The sequence below is a fragment of the Sus scrofa genome, chromosome 6 (genome assembly GCF_054392235.1).
Source record: "Sus scrofa isolate SSC_HxYL_T2T_F1_AM1 chromosome 6, Sscrofa_HxYL_maternal_Yorkshire_Landrace_v2.0, whole genome shotgun sequence".
NCBI classification, from domain to species: domain Eukaryota; kingdom Metazoa; phylum Chordata; class Mammalia; order Artiodactyla; family Suidae; genus Sus; species Sus scrofa.
Window position 1 is genome coordinate 143,148,905 of NC_139388.1, and position 20,779 is coordinate 143,169,683.

Genomic DNA, 20,779 nt, shown 5'->3' on the forward strand with positions numbered 1-20,779 from the left:
CAGTCAGGGGATACATTATAAACAAATGATCTTTTTTTGAACATTAAATCCAAATGGTGTTAATATTTCATTGGAGGGCTGAGAAAGAATCAAAATAATGGTAAAATTTGATATTTACTAAACACTTAGAACATTTTATTTAACTGTTAAAGTACTCTGTAAGGTAAGCATTTATTATTTGTATTTTAAACATGAAAAACTGGAAAAATTAATTTATCTAAGATAGTATAGTCAGTTGAAATCAAAGCTAGACAGAGATTGTGAACTTAATGTTTTCATTCTAAGTGTGGCATCTATATCCATAAAGAATAATTTAGTTTTAATTATGTAAGATTCAGCGCCTGAAATTAGCTTCTGCATACTAGAAAGAACACTGGATTGATAATTAAAAGACTTGGTGTTAAATATCTAATAGCTATGTGACTTTGGATGGTTTATTAACCATTCTGAGCTTCAGTTTTTTCAGCCTCGAACTGAATTGCAGAATTAAAAAAATTGAATTAAGTAATGTATTTGCAAAAGCTCAACAAACTATCAAGTGCTTTACAAAGTAACTTAATTTTTAAATAATATATACAAATGAGTGTGCTTTGGATATAAGTTCTCTGAATTTATGTCAAATGTTTTAACAGTTCAATTTGTTTTTTGTTTATTTATTGTGGATATATATATATATATAAATTTACAATATTATATTAGTTATAGGTGTACAACATAGTGATTCAATATTTTTAAAGATTAGACTCCATTTAAAGTCATTATAAATAATGGCTACATTTTCCTTTGATGTATAACATAGCCTTGTTGCTTATAAAAATTCAGCATAAATTCTATTCAAATTAAGGATTCTAGCCATTTATCTGGCATTATTTGAGAACCTAAGGTGCTCATTAAAAAGCTGAAATCAACAAATGCCTCATGAACTGAATATACTGAAATCCCTGGATAATAAATAGCAACATAATGACATACATTGTCCTCTACTCTCCTTTCAGGTGGATGGCTCATACTCTTTGCCATTATGCTACGGTTGGTGGCAGCTTGCCCTGCATCATGTGCGGTGTGCACCAAAGATGTAACCCTCTGTCACCAGCTAACCTATATAGTAGGTAATAAAACCAATAACTCTAAAAAGCAATATTCAGTGTACCCGGCAAATTCATTGCTATGCCTTTATTGTACTGGCTGCTCTCTGGGTTGGGCCTGAAAGAGGTGAACTTTTAAAGAGCGAGCCTTCTATAGGGATTAAACATTGATAATAATATTTTATTTTCCCCTTTGTGCAACCAAAATTGGTGGTCTCAACCAAAAGTATTTTCAAACCTTCAGAAGTAATTGAGATTTTATTATTATGAAAGAATGCCGTCATTTCATTCAGCTACACACTTCTTTTAATAAAAGAAAAAAATTAGATAAATTTAACTTTATTTTGTCCATACTTTGTGCAGATTTCAACCCTACCATGGGCTGGCAGAAATATCAATGCATCAGAAACCTGAACTACAATTGTTCAGCATTAGTAAGATTTAAGTGATGTACCAGCAAAACAGATTATTATCAAAGTGCATCTAATTTTGAAAGTGTAGTCTTTTTTTATTGGTGGTAAATGAGCTGTAGAAATGCTAACAAGATGCACTGCCTGTATTCATTACATATTGCTTGCTTAAGTCAACAATTTAATAAGACACCTTATTAAGAAATTTGAGGAGAATGTGATTTACATCCTGATATCCAAAAAGAGATAAACAAGCTATACGCTCTGCCAATGGAAAAATTTCGGAAACAAGTCTGAGTTAAGATGGAGTGAAAGAAAATGAGTTCTTTCACTTGCAAAATTCACGAGAATTAAGAGGTAGATGATATTGTCATTCCTGACAGGAAAGAGACAGTTTCAAGGCTAGCTGGTTGTACACTGTTTCCAATCTGTATTGAAAATACTTAAAAACACTCAACTCCCAGCCTCTCAAATGGATTTCCTGACTTCACTACATTTTTTGAGGGCTGGGGTGGGGATCAGAGATAGCTGATGTCTGTGACAAACAAGTACTGCTCATCTGCATTGTCGTACCTTCACATCTTCCTTCTCATTTACAGAATGCCATATCCATGAAGTTAGATTCCTAACACAGAGAAGTAAACGGATGACTTGTGAGTGGGGCCTGTCTGGTCTTAGACAAGAAGTAATTGACAGACACAATAGCCTGTTCCCTTAGCATCATCAGAAATCCCTAGAGCACCGGGGATCCTTGAAAACAAAACTCCCTCAGCCCACATCAAAAAATGATGAAAGAAACAAAATGCCAAATTGGCCAGAATTAATAAAATTCAAACCATCAGTAATAAACACTAAAAATATCCACCCCCAAACAAAAGACTCCCATGACTTAAGCTTGCTTGTGCTACAGAGATAGATATAATTCTTCCAAAAGAAGGCACTGTGAAAATCCTTTGTCTCTGACATTTTTTAAAATCTCTTTGTTTCAGTGATGTAGTCTGAATTTCGTAAAGGAATTGTGACTTGCTTCCCCTGTGGTTGATTGTTCTAATATCACCTGTAGACCTCCCAGGGACAATGGACTCTTCCATCTTTATGACACTGTCATTTGCAGTCAAAACAATTTTAGCATGATAAAGATGTGCTACAATAACTCATGATTATAATACATCTTTATTGAGTTAAAACGCTTTGATTTCTAATGACAGAGCAGAGATAGCTCTGGGGTGATTATGGTGAAGGGATTTAACAGTTGGAAGCCCTGAGTACCACCTGTCATCACATGATGGACTTCATTGGAGGGAACAGATATTAGACAGGAGGCCAAGATGGCCTGGACTATAATGAGAACCCCACTGACAGATCCTCGGGTTGTCTGGGGAGAATATAGATCCTTATTCTATATTGCCAACTTTTAGCCTGGAGCTAAAAAGCAGAAAGCGACGCTTCTTCTCACTTCCCCCACCCAAACTGCACCTTCATGTTGGAGAGAAAAGATGATTGACTTCACATCGTAAATATACCCTGCTAGTGGAAGACTGCTTAGGAAGCCCAGATACGGGCTCTGCTCTTGAGCGAATCTCGGGCTAGCAGGGCTGGAGCAGGTCGGTACACAGCCTCACAGAAAGAAAGCCTGAAAAGCCACTTTCCAAAAAAAAAATCAGCGATGATAATCCCAAACAGTGAATTAAATTTGACATCTAAAGGAACAGATGGGTTTATGTTTCTCAAATAAACATGTCATGGTAACAAAGAATATAAAAATCCATCATTCTGATAAAGAGCCACCTTCCCCTTAAACTGAGAAATCAGAGAGTCATTTTCATTTTGTTTATTGTTCTTCCTCAGGTGATAAGATTGCTCAGGGGGTATTGATTATCTCCGTTTTCCACGGTTCTCCCCTCCCACGTGTGTGTACTTGCTTCTAGTCTGTGCTTTTCTTCCCCACAGCAGCCCCTGTGACCACGAGGGCTTTAATCATCACTGATGGATATCTCTCCTCTATAGAGAGCGCAAATCTGTCCCTCTTGTTTAATCTTGCCCTGCTCTCCCTGAGCAGGAACAGCATCGAGGATGTTCGAGAAGACGCCCTGTACAGCCTTGCAAAGTTGCGGACCTTGTTGCTGGAGCACAACCAAATATCCAGCTCTTCGCTCACGGATCACACCTTCAGCAGGCTCCACAGTCTGCAGGTGCTGGCACTCAGCAATAACGCCCTCCGCACCCTTCGAGGGTCTTGGTTCCGAAACACCAGGGGCCTGACCCGGCTCCAGCTGGATGGGAATCAGATCACTAATCTGACAGACAGTTCCTTTGGAGGCACTCATCTCCACAGCCTCAAGCATCTGGATTTATCTAACAATTTTATTTCCTACATTGGGAAAGATGCCTTCCGGCCCCTGCCTCAACTACAGGAAGTGGACCTTTCCCGAAATAGGTTGGCCCACATGCCTGATGTTTTCACTCCATTGAAGCAGTTAATCCTCCTGAGTTTAGATAAGAACCAGTGGAGCTGCACTTGTGATCTCTACCCCCTTGCCCGGTTCTTAAGAAACTACGTAAAGTCTTCTACTCACAAGCTCAGGAATGTCAAGGACCTAAGTTGTCAGCCATCCACCAGATCTGTGGCTGCTGCAAAGAGTGTGCTAAGGCTGTCTGAGACCAACTGTGATTCCAAGGCTGCCAACCTCACTCTGGTTTTAAAGGATAGAAGCCCCCTCTTTCCAGGGCAAGATGTAGCTCTGCTGACTGTCCTTGGCTTTGCAGGTATGCCAGAGGACGTGTGTCTAGGTTTTTGCAATATTCTTTTTTTTTTTTTGTCTTTTTAGGGCCGCTCCCGAGGCATATGGAGGTTCCCAGGCTAGGGGTCGAATCAGAGCTGTAGCCGCTGGCCTACACCACAGCCACAGCAACGCCAGATCTGAGCTGCCTCTGTGACCTACACCACAACTCATTGCAATGCTGAATCCTTAACCCACTGAGCAGAGCCAGGGATTGAACTTGCGCCCTCATGGATACTAGTCAAGTTCTTTTCCGCTGAGCCACAATGGGGAACTCCTTCATCATATTCTTGAAGTACACTAAGTGATGCCTTTCTCAGGCAGTTGGGGAGCCTTGCCAGGGCTTGTGGAAGTTATAGGTGGTGTGGGAGGATGTTAGCTGATTTAGCAAGGTTGCAAACACTTCCTATTGCAAAGAAGCTGTTAACATAGAGGCAAGGACCTTGAACCATAATCCAAGAGTTCTAGTCCTAGTATAACCAGCACTGTGATCTTAAGTAAGTTAACCTGCTTTTTAGACTTCAGTTTTCTTGTCTGTAATGAGGGAATAGTGCCTATATTTCATCAGCCATCCACTGGCTGAGGAGTACTGCTGCATTCATTAAGATGCTAGGAGAGGAGTTCCCGTCATGGCTCAGTGGTTAACGAATCCGACTAGGAACTGTGAGGTTGTGGGTTCGATCCCTGGCCTTGCTCAGTGGGTTAAGGACCCAGCATTGCCCTGAGCTGTGGTGTAGGTCACAGACAGGGCTCGGATCTGACGTTGTTGTGGCCCTGGCATAGGCTGGCAGCAACAGCTCCAATTCGACCCTTAGCTTGGGAACCTCCATATGCCACGGGTGAGGCCCTAAAGACAAAAAGAAAAAAAAAAAAAAGATGCTAGGAGATAGGGATTAAAAAATGACGAGGCATAGTTTCTTTCCTCAAAGGATTCACATCTCTGTGCCTTTCCATGGTGTAGTAAGAATCAGTGGGCGTTACCAAGTACAAGTGGAGATGCTATTATGACAGTCAGATGCATCTTACTCCATAGTGGTTGGGTAGTACAGTATTTAAGTGCATGCTTTGCAGTTAGATTATCCAGGTTTTAAACCTACCTCTGCTTTTACTTGCTGTGTGACTTGGGCAAATTATTTAGCTGCTCTATGCTTTGATTTCCTCCTGTTTGGGGGTTTTGAATTCTTTTAAGATCTCTGTTGATCTAAATTGTTCATAAATTTAGGCCATAATCTCACACCCCTGACTAAGGAGAGGATAATATTCAACCCTTTCAGTATTCTATGGTAGTTAAACTATGCATCAGCTATCCTTACATCTCACTGGATGAAGGATGTAATGTGATGCTTGGTGTCATTAGCTGAAGACCAAATCTGCATGAGATTTGTCATATTATCTGTCTCAATGATTGTATGCTTGAAATGCATGATAAAATCTTTTGTACCTGTGGGTAACCATGGTGATGAGGAGTGTGTGTGTGTGTGTGTGTGTGTGTGTGTGTGTGTGTGTGTGTGTGTGTGGGGGGAGGGTGGGTGCCCCAACACTGGAAGACCAGAGGCTGGCAAAGGGCACTCAGGACTGAACTGATGCATTTTGAAAATGTGCTGTAAATAATTATTTCACAGCATGTTTCCAGTGAATCCCTTGAACATCAGATTTTTAGCTCCGGACAGTTATACTTTTAATTGGGATAGATGGAGACCAGTGTCAGGTCTGGACAATGAAACTACCACCAGTAGTAATCAAATTCACTTGGAAGTGAATTCAAATCCTTTCAGAAAGAGAAATTGTTTTAGAAAATGCTTAACCAGGGAATTCTGTTGTGGCTCAGAGGAAATGAACCCGACTCGAATCCATGATGATGCAGGTTTGATCCCTGGCCTCACTCAGGGAATTAAGGACCTGATATTGCTATGACCTGTGGTGTAGGTCGCAGATGAGTTTTGGATCCTGTGTTACTGTGGCTGTGGTGTAGGCGGCAGCTGCAGCTCTGATTCGAGCCCTAGCCTGGGAACCTCCATATGCTGCAGGCGAGGCCCTAAAAAAAGGAAAAATAAAAGAGTAACCTTGGCAGTATTTACCACAAAAGACAAAAGCAATAGGGCAACAAGGGTTTTTTTTTCCTTAAATATGTTTCTTAGAATACTAATTCTAGGGGAAAATTAATATATATTCAAATAAAAACACACAGGTACACATATAAGCATTTTGTTGTGGGTTGTAAATAGATTTGAATAATGCTGAATTAAATAAAGTGAAACAGGCTTCTTTACTGCAGCATTTCTCATTGCTTTTCATTCTTCTAATGAGCATTACAAATTTCTAAGAGGAAGTTATAATGTGCAACACTTCTCAAACTTATTTGACCCTTAACTCTCCCCTTTTTTTTCTCACAAAGGATTTTATAGAATTAGTGTTTTGTAGGACACTGCCTTGGAAGTATTACAATAGAGTAATTTTTAGTATCTTTTACTTTATCTTTCAGAAAAGATTTTGCAAAGTTAACAACTCTACATTAGCGTAGAGATAGATAAAAATTCTGGAAAATTCCAAAGTTTTCTCAAAATGATAGGAAGCTTAAATAATGCCATAAATTATAAATATTACTACATACATGTTAGGTTATAAAGTATGAAATTATCACAACAAGGAACCTTTAATTGATTAATTGTTAAAGATGCTTTTTTTTTTTAAGAGAGATGCATCTTTAAAACAACTCTGAATTTTGATATTATCAATTTATTCCTTCTAAGGGTTCTATGCTTTCTGAAGTAAAAGTGTGGTCAATAATCTACACCTCTAGATTGTGGGAAGAAGACTTAGAACTAAAATTTGACCTCTGATTCTATTTTCTTCTTTGGCTGTAAATCAATCACTACAATTCCAAGGAATATATAATAATCACACTCAGCAAATTTAAAACCAATAAGTGGTTAATTGGCACCTAACCTCTTCACACTTCCTAATCTGTGAACTGGTAAAAAAGACAAAGCTTTCATGATGCTGTAACATTTCCAATACTTCAATGAATTTTTACCTTTAATTTTGAAATTTTTTCCAACTCTGGGAGATTGTTAGAAAGCTTTTTAAAAATAGCAACAATGCCCATGGCAGTGAAAATTCAACCACCTTCTTGATAGCAGGTTCAGCCTGTCTACAAGCTTCATTCACTGCTCTTACTCTCTCACTAATAGCAAGTGACGATACCTTCGTAGTGAGTGATACAGATGTAGCTCTAACATCAACAGCGGGAGAGTGAGTGGTTCCTCGCTGTTTAGACACAATTACAGGAGAAACTTTATCCCATAATCAGATTATACCTACTCTCATTTCAATGGCTGAATTCCTGTGTTTAAGAAAATTTAGATCTTTCTTTCCTTTATGATTTGGTTTAGTGACTACATCAGCCATACAAAGCATTCTCTTAATGATTTGTTGTGGATTTTTTCCTAACAGCTGAGGATTCTAGGATCTTATAGGACAATCTAAATGGCAGCAGCAGCAATTATAACCACAATAACATATAACAATGACCCTTCACTGAGTCTTGCTATATCAAAGTACTGTATTAAACATGTCACATATATTATTTCACTTGATCTCTAAATGGTATTAGTTACTCCTTCTTGATATAGGAAGAAAAATAAGGCTCAGAGAGGTTAGAAAACATGCCTAAGAAAAGTATTTTAACAGAGTTTTGAATCCTGAGTTTTCTTACTCCCTGTAAGAGATATAGTGATATTTCTAAAATTATATTATTCCCATGTTTTTAACATTTAAAAACCAAAACCTTTGTTTAGAATAACCCAGATTCTAGGATCTGGTAATTAAAATGTTCTGACTTAACTACTATGTTTTAAAAAAATGTTTTGTTTTTAATAGAGATCTCATGATTTCAATATGTTATAGCACTATCCAAGAGTGTATTATTATCAAAAAAATTAAAATGGGATTTAAGATATTAAGATCTGGTAAACTATACAAAGGTTGGCAGATTTTACCAGACACTTCCATTCCATTTTGTTAATCTTTATCTTTAACAGGAAAAATGAAAAAAAAAAAAAAAAAAAAAGCCTGACATCTTCTCTTTGCCTTCAAGTTTAAAAAATATCTTCACATTTTCATTAAAGTGGTCTGCAGTGGAGAGAACCAGTCATAGTGCAATCAGGGGGTCTAGAATGCTATCATCTCATTCACCGTCCTCATCTCCAGAGTGAGGGGGCTGAGTTTTCCAGGGCGACTGACATGCCCAAGGTCACACAGCAAGTTAAGAAAGAGCTAGACTTGATAGGACACAGAGCTCCTAACTCAGTCTATACTGACACCATATTCTCCTGTTCACCATTTTGGAGATTTGTAAGATTAGACCACTCATCACTTTTCATTGTTAGAATTCATAAACCGAATCTTCTGAACATCCAATGAACATTTCTGGAGTGGCTCCTCTGTACCAGCTTTGTGGGGACTGGAGAGATAATGTCAAACAAGACTGAAATGGAAAAAGTCCATTTCCTCACAGTGCTTTATTCTAGCAGGGGTGGGCAGACAGTGGCCAAGCAAATGAACAAGTGAATGCAATAATTTTATACTGTGACAAGTGCTAAGAAAAAAGTAGGTCACTTTGTCAAGGAAAAAGCTGGGTGTAATTCAGAGACTTTGGTTTGAGCATCTAGGAGGGTGAGGAGGCCATTTGTCAAGATGACAAACAGGTAGACACAGGTTAGACTCTGCACTTGAGTCTGAGAAACACTGCCTTTACAATTTTATTTAAAATTGTAAATTTTAGAGGATAAGCTATAGAGAACATGAAAGGACAGTACCAGGAATTCTGAGATTAGGTGTCAATCATTTTATTGCAGGAGTTCATAGAAGGGGGTGATCTTTGCTAGATGGAAACAAATAGCAAAGATGTCAAGAAATGGGGAGGTATTGATGTAGGTGTTAAAGGATAAATAAAATCAAGTAAGCTGAGATAGGAGAAAGTATTACAAGCTTCACTAAAAGCATACACAAAGGCTTAGAAGTACCTTTTAAGACTAGATTGAAGAATCTGAAACAGGGTGTTTAGAGAAATAATAAAAAATAAGGCTAGGAAGGAAGGCTATGGCCAGATTGCACTGAATCTTGGATGCCAAGGAGTGTGGCCTTTATGCTAATAGAAGCCAATGATGTATTCCAAGGTATGGGATGAATCTTTAGAGGTGATTAAAATATTGCAATAGCTTGTAGGATCTTTTTTTCTTTGAGGGGAGAAGGTTACTGTATATGAGAATTTCAGGGTATATACTAAATGTGGTCATTTTTATTGACTATGGAATTAAGACATAATTAAGTTTCATTTCCCATAGGCAGAAAGAAGAATTTTAATGCAGGAATTATTTTATCTTGAATGAATTTCAGCCCATGAAACAAAACCCTTTTCCTATCAAAGACATTCCAGATGGTATTGTTTCTTGTAATTTTTAACAGAGACAAAGAAAGATCCAAATTAGAAAACAGAATGATGTTGATGGAAAAGCCTCCATCTGAACTAATACTGTTCCACATGGTGAAAGATTTCTCACCTATTCTGATGCCCTTTAAGCCATTAACCTTGATGTTTGTGGATTTCACATTTGGTGATTTATATGTTTCTTCCTTCGATGTTATCTTTTAATAGTCTCTCTGTTTGTCACAGGAGCTGTTGGTCTCACTTGCCTAGGTTTAGTTGTATTTAACTGGAAACTCCAACAAGGCAAAGCAAACGAACACACATCAGAAAACCTTCCTTGCAGAACCTTCGATGAATCCCTGTGTGATCATGAGGCAAGAAATTACCACGCTAAGGGATACTGTAACTGCCACTTAACTCAGGAAAATGAGATAAAGGTCATGTCCATCATGGGGGCTAGAAAGGAAATGCCACTTTTAGAGGAAAACAGCCATCAAGCAGTACTGGCCTCTGAGCCCACAGCCCTTGACAGATCATTTAGAAATCTGAAAGGGAAGGGCCGTGGGGCAGACAGCACTTTCTTCTGCTTTGGTGGCAGATTGCTGCAGTCAGGATGTTCAGAGCCTCCTGGGAATATGGCAGCTTTTAATGAAGCCAGCTTGCTTACAAGATACTGTCCAAAGAGAGTTGAAAAGCTAAGGAATCATGAGCCAGGGGAATTCCAGCCACAAACTCTGCCACAACATGCAAGGAGAACAAAAGGTGAGTTGTTTTGTTTCAGAAAATCCCACTCGCTTGAAATCCCTCTGAAGGGGAAGCTACCTTTGACTTCCTCAAAAGAGAAATGGCATAAAAATCTTGGTAGCAACAGTCTATTCTTCTCCTAAAGATACTGGGTGTGTGTATGTATGCACATGTGTTTGGAGTGAGGTCTAGATAGACCCTTCCCCCCTCAGGAGCTTATTGGAAAGTGGATGTCATGATGTCATGACCCAACACCTAACATTTTGTTTTTTTTTAAAAAGGCTTTTAAATATCAATAGTGTGGTTAAGATTTATGGGAGGCTGAGTATTGGCTTCTCTCCCAACATCCTTCCAGTTCTAATGCTGGTTCTGCAGTGAGCAACCTTCCCAGAGCATGACATGTTAGAAGAATGGGCCTTCTAATGCGAGTGATTCATTTCAGGAATGATGTCAAGACACATACTTTGCCTGCTGAGCTGTCAGGGATGATAACTTCCCAGTTCAGGGAAAGTCAGGACTTAATTCACTGTCCCATGTTGGGAGCCAAGTGAATCTGGCCATGACATCTACCCACCATACATGGGTGATGTCAATACTTAGGTGGAAGCAATGAATTAAATGTCTTCCTTTTTCTCCCTGAATAGTAAGGTAATGCTTTCAGGCTCAGCAGTGAAAACTTTGACAGCTGCCCTGTAAAGAGGCTCCTGTCATTTATTTGAATTGGTTTACAACAAGCAGAGCTTCCTCTCAGAATATGAATGACAGGTGATGCACCAAGAAATTTTTACCATGGGGATCCGGCCCTAAGGATGGATGTGGGGACAACTGGAAAAGAATGGAAACGTATGTTATGTCACACATGGCATAAAGCAGGATGTGAATTTATTTCACTGCATTCCTCAGACTTTAGGTCTTACCAGTTTCTGGGACCTGATGATTTGACTGAAAAGAATAATGGCCAAGGAAGAAAACATTTGCCATAGAAACCTGATCAGATTGGCTTTATGCTATAAAGAAATAAGCACTTAGCTTTTCCACAGAATCAAACCTTAGGCAGATGTTTCATTTTTGCTTTGTCCAGAGTTTTTACTTCTCTGTGGAAAACACCTCTACTAAAGAGAATGAGGTCCCTTAGCCATTTAAAACCCAGTCTCTTGGAGTTCCCGTTGCGGCTCAGCAGTAACAAACCCGACTAGATCCATGAGGACTTGGGTTCGATCCCTGGCCTTGCTCAATGGGTTTAGGATCCAGCATTGCCATGAGCTGTGGTGTAGATCACAGACGAGGCTCGGATCCCGTGTTGCTGTGGCTGAGAAGTAGGCCGGCAGCTGTAGCTCCAATTCGACCCCTAGCCTGGGACTTTTCCATATGCTGTGAATGTGGCCCTATAAAGAAAAAAGAAAAAAAACAAAACCAAACCTAGTCTATTGTTTCACGCAGAGAACGCTGGTTTGTCAAAGCAATACAATTACTTTTAAGAAAGACTTGAAATTCTGCTACATGCCAGGCATTGTACTGAAGCTAGAAAGGACAGAGACTGGAGGAAAAACAACCAAGGCCACAACAGCTCCAGAACAGGAGTCAGTAAGAGGCAGTATTACTCTAATTATGCCTTCTAACCCAGAAACACAGAATTGCAGTATTTCAGGGGGAGAGGAGACTGCAGAGAGGACCTGGTCCAATAGTTCTCAACATTTATCTTTGAGCAACAGAAATCTCTTAGAATGTGATAAAGGCTAGAAATTCTTTCCCCAGAGTAATTTTATACCCACATGAGGTTCCTATCTAGTCTAATCTCCTGATATCTAGTGAGTAAGTGGTTTCTCCAAGGTCACCCAGAGAATTGCAGGCAGATCTTTGATTAGAATTAGATGCAAGTTGGAGCTGAGGTCACCTCTTTCTACCACTGAAAGAAACACTTCTTTATTCCTTTGGATAAAACAATTCATTTCACAAAACATGAGACAGTACACTGATAAGATGTAAAATTCAACTGAATATGCATTGTGGAAGAGGATAGGGTTTAGTATCAGACAGACCTGGTAAGTTCTGCCCATATCATTTGGCTGACATGTAACTGGGGGAAAACATTCGGCCTCTCTAAACTTGTTCTTTCTCTGTAAACATGATAGGATAATAGGACTTGTCCAATAGATCAATAGATCTTTTTTTTTTTAAGGGCCACACCTGTGGCATATGGAGGCTCCCAGGCTAGGGGTCTAATTGGAGCTACACCTGCTGGCCTACACCTCAGCCATGGCAACACCAGATCCGAGTCACATCTGCAACCTACACCACAGCTCATGGCAATGCCAGATCCTTAACCCACTGAGCAAGGCCAGGGATCAAACCCGCCACCTCATGGTTCCTAGTCAGATTCGTTTCGACTGTGCCACAGCAGGAACTCCTGGATCAGGTTTCTTAAATGAAATAATGAGTGTACAATATTTAGCACAATGCCTACCTCTTACTATATGCTCAATCAATGGTAAAAATTACCATTATTTTTGTAATTAGTATTATTTAATATGTATCATAATATTATACTAATTTGCATCATTTAAAAGTCCCAGATTCCTGCAACACAGACCAAGCCAAATTCCCAAGCACATAGTCATTTAGCAAATGTTTAATGAACACTCTATTAATTGATGTGAAGTAAAACAGATACTATCTCTGCTTTAATGCAGCCAGTAGTATCACAAGTATTTCTCCTTTGTGTTGAGGTTATTCTTTGCATGAAACCTGAATTCTACTCAATATTGTGTTATGGTCTTCCTAATATTTAGTTCCAAGTGGGAAATGATTTCAGAAAAAATTACTATAGCCATTTGAAAGAATTTAGTTATTATTCATATTTAAAGCTAACCTGACAACTAATCTAAATATGTCCAACTATGAGCATTTTTATTTCTAATTCTACAACTTTTACATCAGCATCACAACAGATTAAAAAGTGGCCATAAAGAGTGTCATTGTAAACACGCTAAACTGCCAAATGTCCCTTGAGGGTTTGGTTAAAAATTAGGAAATATTCAAGAACTGCTATAATCAGAGGAGTCCTTTTTGCATCTTTCATAAGGTTTCTAAGCATCTGTTTGGTTAGGTTAATAAAACTCTGATCAGTGCTAAATTTCTGCATTTATTGTTCAGCAGATATCAGCAGTGACACATTTAGTAGAAGATATGCAACATCCGCTTCAGCCTTGGCAAGATCACGTCTTGAAAAGCATTTAACAAATGAATCATGGCAGCCTCCAATAGAAAAAGGAGACAATGGCTTACAACCTCACAGGCAGAGACATTTTATTACAGGCTCATCATCTAAGCCTTATGAGCCTGAGGAACACTATGTGCAAAAGATCTTACAAAAACATAGATCAAAATATGATGGTCCTCATGGACTGTTAAAAGGGAGCAGGCCTGAGTGTTTTCAGCCAAACAATTCTCTTATCTGTAAATATGTGCCCTGCGATCAATTTCAAGATTATGTGAAAGAAAAGAAGCCAAATCGTCGGGAACATTCAAAGCCCAAGAGAGAGCAAATCCAAATTAACAGTGCGATAGAAAAATTCCTTACGAGGGAGGACAACATGGAGTTCTCGGGGTTATCAAAAAAATCAAGAAAACATATTCCCCTAAGAGGGTTAGCTTCTATGATCCTGATTTAGTAGAAAAAAAGAGTTTGGTAATGTCATCCAAAATGTCCAGCCATTGGAGACAGCAGAAAACTCAAAGTAACCACCTGACCAACTTGGATCTCAAAAACAGTAATCCTCTGGAGAGAAACAGAGGAGGAAAATGGCTTACTGATCGACAGATTCTGAAAAAGAAGAGAACCAATCAATCTGACTTCAAAGGGAAAATTAAAGGACAAAGTCTAAGGATAAAATTAAATTTAAATCCTTTTAGAAAAGTCAAAGTCCATCCAGAAAAATCCTTGCCAGAACTCCCAAAGAAATGCAAACAAGTCTTGTTGCCACCTAACAAATTCTCCAAAGCTTCTGAGAAAGAAGCCAAAATAAACCCTGCAGCCTCTGCCGATTTTTGCCAACAGCCAGAGAGTAACAGCTATGTTAGATTCACTGCAAAGAGGCTGCCTCTCAAACGTGCCCCAAAGCAGACCCCATATTACAGAAAAAACATTAAAAGGGATCCTCTGCTCAATGCCAACAACATGTCTGTAGCTAATCAGAGCTCCTTGGGAGACAATTGTCATCCTACTGGTCATATTCCTGATGGACACCCATCAACATCAGCTCAGGCCACACCCATCTTGGTTGCACACAGGCATTTGCACTCCCAGTTCTCAACCGAGCAAGTGGGAGGTGCAGCTCACATCGAATTGGGAGTTCCTAGTTATTTACCAAGTACTTTGGAAAATACAGGAAGGGATATTTTATCATCCTGCCATTCTCAGGGGGCTACTGACCAGGGGGCAGCAGAGCCCACTGAACTCATAGAGCAGGACAAATCCAAGACCACGGAGCTAAGCCGATTTTCTTTGTCCCCAGGGAATCAAATACATAGGACTAACACCTACGAGGAATATACTTTGGCTCAAAATCAAACTTTACAGCTTGCCGAGCAAATCTCAAGTCATGAACAACTTGGAAACCAAGGAAAAACACTAATGACAAAACTCAAAATAACACATCCAATTGTGGAAAGTTGTGTTATGGATGAGGGAAATGATGTAGAGGAGAAACTTCCTAAAACAGAAACTTATGATTCCTCTCTCATTCCCCAGACACAATCCAAGGGCAACCTAACATTTACGAGGACAAATTCTACCCTGTACCAGAATAGAATAGAGCTTCCCAAAGATCTCAGTACCTCTCTTAGTACTCAAGCCATCTGGCCTCTAACCAACAGTAGTGAAAAAGGGATTGACAGCACAAATGCATTGCCCAGAGATGATGGCGCTGAAGCACTGGAGATAAAAATAGCAGGGAAGGAAGAGAAAAAAATGCTCCATGAAAGCAAGGCCAATTCCAGTATGTTAATTAAGACCACACAGATGACCTTAAATAGCACCACAAAAGAAAAGCAACAAACTTGGGAAAATGGAAAAAGTGAAAAACATACACTATATGACGCAAGCTCTATTGAGGCAACCATTACAGCTGAGGATCTGAGTATCATGAGTTGCCACAAAACTGAAAATGGACTACCTTGTAGTGAAATACATGTTAAAATTAATAGCAATATGCATGATTTGAGAGAAGTTCAAAACATTCAACCAGATAAAGATAACAGTGCACATAAAGAAGGTGCCACGGCAGAGGAGACTGGTAGAGCGCTTTCCCTCTTACCAGAGGCAGAAGATAATAGTTTTGAGGCCAAAAATGAGGTGCCTCTAATTCCTAGAAGAATAAAGGAAGCTTAAAACTCTGCTCCTTAACCTACACTGTATCCACCATCTGCTGAATATGTTAATTCATCACCTTTAGAAACGGAACAAAGTGAACAAAATAACTCCAATAATAATCCTTTTCTAAATTTAGCTTTCTTCAGAAAGACACACAAACACCCCCCAGCTTTTGTATGCATTTCAAATGCATTATTTTGAAGGGAAAATTCTCAGTAACTCTTTGTTATCAATAAAATAAAAGTACATGGTTGAATATAATGCAAAAATCAAAGATGGAGCCACAAGATATGTTTGACAATTAATTGAGTTTGCTTCTCTAAGGAGTAGGAAAATGAGAAAGAAGAGTTGTGCCTCGTCCTGGAAAAGAAAGCAAATGTTTAAAAAAAAAAAGCCTTAAGCAAATGAAAGATTAAATAAGAAAAAAGTACTTGAGCAGATTTACACTAGATGTTTACTTTATGGAAATTACTATACACATCTCAATTAGTGGTATTACAATATTGCTTTCTACACAGATGATTATATATTCATATTTGTGCCTGATCTGTTTTCCTAATTATGGTATGAAAATAAAAATTGAGCTTTGTTTGTTAACTGTAGTCTAGCTGATATGCATATTGGCATATTTCAACCATTTGCAATGTTCTGTTGACAATTATGCCAGATCCTAAGTAGAAGTCTTAAAAAAACTGTTATTTCTCTAAGACGGAAAAAAAAAATTGAAGGTTTTCCAGGGGTAGGAGGCCATTTCTGTACAATCTGTAAAATCCTATAAATCCACTAGGTGGAGATCTCGGCTTCAATCATTTTAGAACAAATGGGAATTCAAAATCAACACAACAGCTCCAGAACAAAAGGAATTTTAACAAGCTTCATTGCCAATTGTTATTAACTTAAGATTCTGAAAACTAAATAACCCATTAGCATGTAAACTTTCAAGGTTTGAGCTCTTGAGTTCAGCATGTCACTACTGTTTGGTGTGAGTCTTCCTCCTTGCACAGAAGAATTTAATATCTTTATAAATATTAGATTTAAAAGCAATGGTAGAATAAGCATTTCTTATTCAAAGCTACATTTGTTTGAAAGATAGAGGTATATTCTATTTCATTAGTGATATCCTAGTAAGATGTTTAAAGCATACCTTCGTGGTATAGAATATTACAATATTTCACATTTCCCAGTGAGAAAAAAAGGTTGCAAAGGCAACTCATTTTCTCTTCCCCTAGCTCTATATCTAAGTCTCCATATCTTTTTATCTACATGTAGCAGTAGTATAAAGCTTTACAGACTAGTAGAACACTGTAAATATTGCTTACATGCCCCACCTAGATCCTGTTTTCTTTCCTATTCAGAATTGGTAGCAAATGACAACTTTATTTTGAAAAGTCTCTAAACTTTTATCTCTTCTTTCTCTTTTTCTCCCTAGATTTAAAGTTTTCTTGATTTAACTCCCAACTCCTCTCCCCTCTCTGCTTGAGCTCAACTCTTATGCCATCTGTCTGCCTCCCCTGATTCCACTTCATTTCGTTAAGCACCTTGAAGGTGAGAAGAGCATCTATGCCAACTTTTTGCACAATAAGTTTACTGTATTCTAACTGCCAGTTCCCTCAGTTTTGTAGCATGGGTAACTCTTTTTCTCTGTAGCTCTTTTTCCTTTTCCTATTTTTAAAGCACCTTTATTTTACTGCAGAGCCCCTAGTTTTGTTCTCCTCTCACTGCCAACAATATCCCTGATATCTAAGGGCCTAAAAGCATTCTGGTCACTAACTGTCACTCAGAAGGCATTGATGACAGTTCTTCTGGACTCTTTTCTCTCATCCATTTCCTAAATCCAGTCCTTTACCTCCTTCTGTTCCTTTTCCTTTGAAGTAGTCCTCAGGTTTACCCCTGCTTCCAATCCCCATGGTAACCATTGTAGTCTTTGTGTTGTAATCAACTGGATTACTACTACAGTAGCAGCCCAGCCTGATGCTCTGACTTTAGTGTCTTTTGCTTGTGTTTCAGCCCACTAGTTCTCTGTTTTTATTGGCCACAAATCACCAGGAGTGCATGTTAAAATGCAAAGTCCCAGGGTCCATCTCAGAGATTTTGATTCTGTAGATTTAGAATAGGGCCCCGGAATCTTCATTTTAACAAACATTGCTGGGTAATTTGGAGCATGTAACAGGCAGCCTACACTAAGAAACAATGCTTAGCTATCCCAGTGCACTGTAGGAGATAATTCAGTGTTTGCCTCAGCAGCGGAACTACATACAATTAATTCTTCCAGTGAATAAATCCTTCATATCAAACTCACATGAACTTTCCAGAAAATTACATTTATCAAATCTTTTACTACTTTAGAGACAAAATATAATTGCCCATAATTTCACGTCCAAATTTCCTACTGTGGTATCCAAAGCTTTTCAAAATCAGATCCCGTCTACTCATCAGGACTTTCCCACTTCTGTTGTCCAACAAGCATCTTCTATCTTCAATAGGCTAGTCATTGTCCTCATCTACCTTTATGGGTCTTGACTAAGAAGACATGCATAGGAGACAATAATAGGCTTCAAGTTTAAGGAATGAAGCAAAGCCAGACATAAAAGAAAGAATGAGAAGTGAAGTTGATAACCTAGAAAATAATGGCCAGGCAGCATGATGTTAGTATCTTAGATCTTATTTTTTTTTTTTTGCTTTTTCAGGGCTGCACTTGCAGCATATGGAAGTTCTCAGGCTAGTGGTCAGGTCAGAGCTATAGCTGCCAGCTTACAGCAACTTGGGATTTGAGCGGGGTCTGCAACCTACACCACAGCTCACAGCAATGCCGGATCCTTAACCCACTGAGCAAGAGCAGGGCTCAAACCTGCATCCTTATGGATACTAGTTGAGTTAGTAACCCATTGAGCCACAATGGGAACTCAGTGTCTTAGATGTAAAGATGAGTTTTTTTCAAATGAGGGTCTGATATCACTCCTTAGGAGGTTCCTATAACTAATAAATCTCTCCTTTATGTCTTTTCTCACAATGAATTTGCCTATGTTCTTTTGGCTTGAGCTGTCTTTCTCTCTCACCAACCCATCATTCAGAAAACTCCTCTTTATACTTATAATCTCAGTTCAAGTGTCACTTCTTCAAGGAAGCTTTTCCCAACCTAGCTCTCTGTGCCTCACTTGGTAGTGTTCCTTTAGTATCTATCCTAATCTAATCCTGTGTTCTTTCATCTTGGCTTTTAACTATAAAATCATTAATGTGTTTCTTCTGTTCATCTCCATTGGTGCTAGGCCCTAAGCACCATTAAGGGCACATTTCCATTGAATGTCCTCATCTATCCCTGGGGATGTATATAGTAGAAACTCACTAAATAATCATTTAAGGAAAGAGTGAAAACTAGTCCATTGTTTCCCTTCTCCTCACCACTTTGTCTATGGACAGGTAAAGGCTTTACTGGGCAATACACTGATGATTCAGGCATGTCGAATACAGACGTAGCTTAAATTTATAATGTTGAGATGCTCAAGTATTGCCAGCCAGTCATCTTTCCTACTTTACTTTCTTCTTCTTTTTTTTTTTTTTTTTTTGTCTTTTTGCCATTTCTTGGGCCGCTCCCGCGGCACATGGAAGTTCCCAGGCTAGGGGTCGAATCGGAGCCGTAGCCGCTGGCCTATGCCAGAGCCACAGCAACGCAGGATCCAAGCTGCGACTGTGACCTACACCACAGCTCATGGCAACGCCAGATCTTTTAACCCACTGAGCAAGGCTCATGGCAACGCCAGATCTTTTAACCCACTGAGCAAGGCCAGGGATCGAACCCACAACCTCATGGTTCCTAGTCAGATTTGCCAACCACTGAGCCACGACGGGAACTCCCTTACTTTACTTTCTCTCCATCCTCCCCTGGGGCACCTTATGCCCTGAGCTCGGATCCTGTGCTCATAGGCTTCCCTGATTAGCAATAAGGCTTTTCTACTAAGCACTCAAGTTCTGGACTTAGTATTTTAATTTTTAACCTTTAATATACTCTCCTTTGGCCCTATTCTGGTTTCTCTTTCTCATTTTCCAAACTGTTACTTATGGCATCCATCCTAACTCCCAACATGCTTTTAGAAATGCCAATGACTTGCTTTTATTCCAAATTAAAACTTTCAGATGTCCCTTATCTATAATCATGAATAATTGGCTAATAAAAACAAAAGGGGTTCCCTTGGTATGTTATACTATAGAATAGTTCACACCCCAAGGACAGAAGGAAACTCTAGATACCTAGAAAATATGCCTGAGGTTCATACTGAAAGATAGGAAAGATTTTTCCCTATTTTAAGTCATGTAAGTTTTAAGACAAATAAACATTTGAATTTCAGATTAGGGGATTTGAAGCACTGATAAGCAACAGTGATATTCATTCATTTACTCAAATATTTTTGAGCATCTACAAGGTATGATTCTAGGTGAGGTGGTTACAGTAGCAAACAAAACAAAATGAACAAACAAAAAGTCCCCGTTTTTATGGAGCTAACATTCTGGTAGTGAGAGAAGATTCTACACAAATAAATATATAATCTGGTGGATTAAATGATCAGAGGAAGAGGTTATTATTTCTTCTGAGAGACTCCATCCATGTCCTATAATGGTCATCATTTTTCTTCATAAGAGTTTTTGTGTATACTTGTAGGACTGGGTAATGACTTGGGCTGAGTTTTACTTTTACGAAAAGAATGGGAAATCTGTTTTTTCCTTCCAAACATCTAGACTTGGATTTATTTTATTTCTCCTCTGGTGAGATACCAACAGCCTATTTGATCTGCTCCCTGTTGAAGAGAGAAAAAGTGTCTGGGAAGGATCAGAATCAAGGTCCTGTAAGAAATGGACCACAATAGCCAGGATGGTCTGGACTGGACAAACCAGGGCTGTTGGGCCTTTATGTATGAGGATCTTCAGTGTGAAGAATGTGAACTCATTCTCTCCACTTAGAGCAGAAG

General features: G+C 38.9%; 2 protein-coding genes across 9 annotated transcripts in view; one reads left to right on the forward strand and one right to left on the reverse strand.

The window, feature by feature from the left end:
- The window catches only part of TNNI3K (TNNI3 interacting kinase), a 279,187-nt gene that overhangs the window by 65,444 nt on the left and 192,964 nt on the right, over positions 1–20,779 (reverse strand). The window lies entirely within an intron of this gene.
- On the forward strand, positions 1,022–16,019 carry LRRC53 (leucine rich repeat containing 53). The gene is given in 5 exon segments (XM_084959121.1): positions 1,022–1,109; positions 3,446–4,261; positions 9,950–10,465; positions 13,604–14,059; positions 14,062–16,019. Coding segments are annotated over 5 exon segments (3,834 nt in total).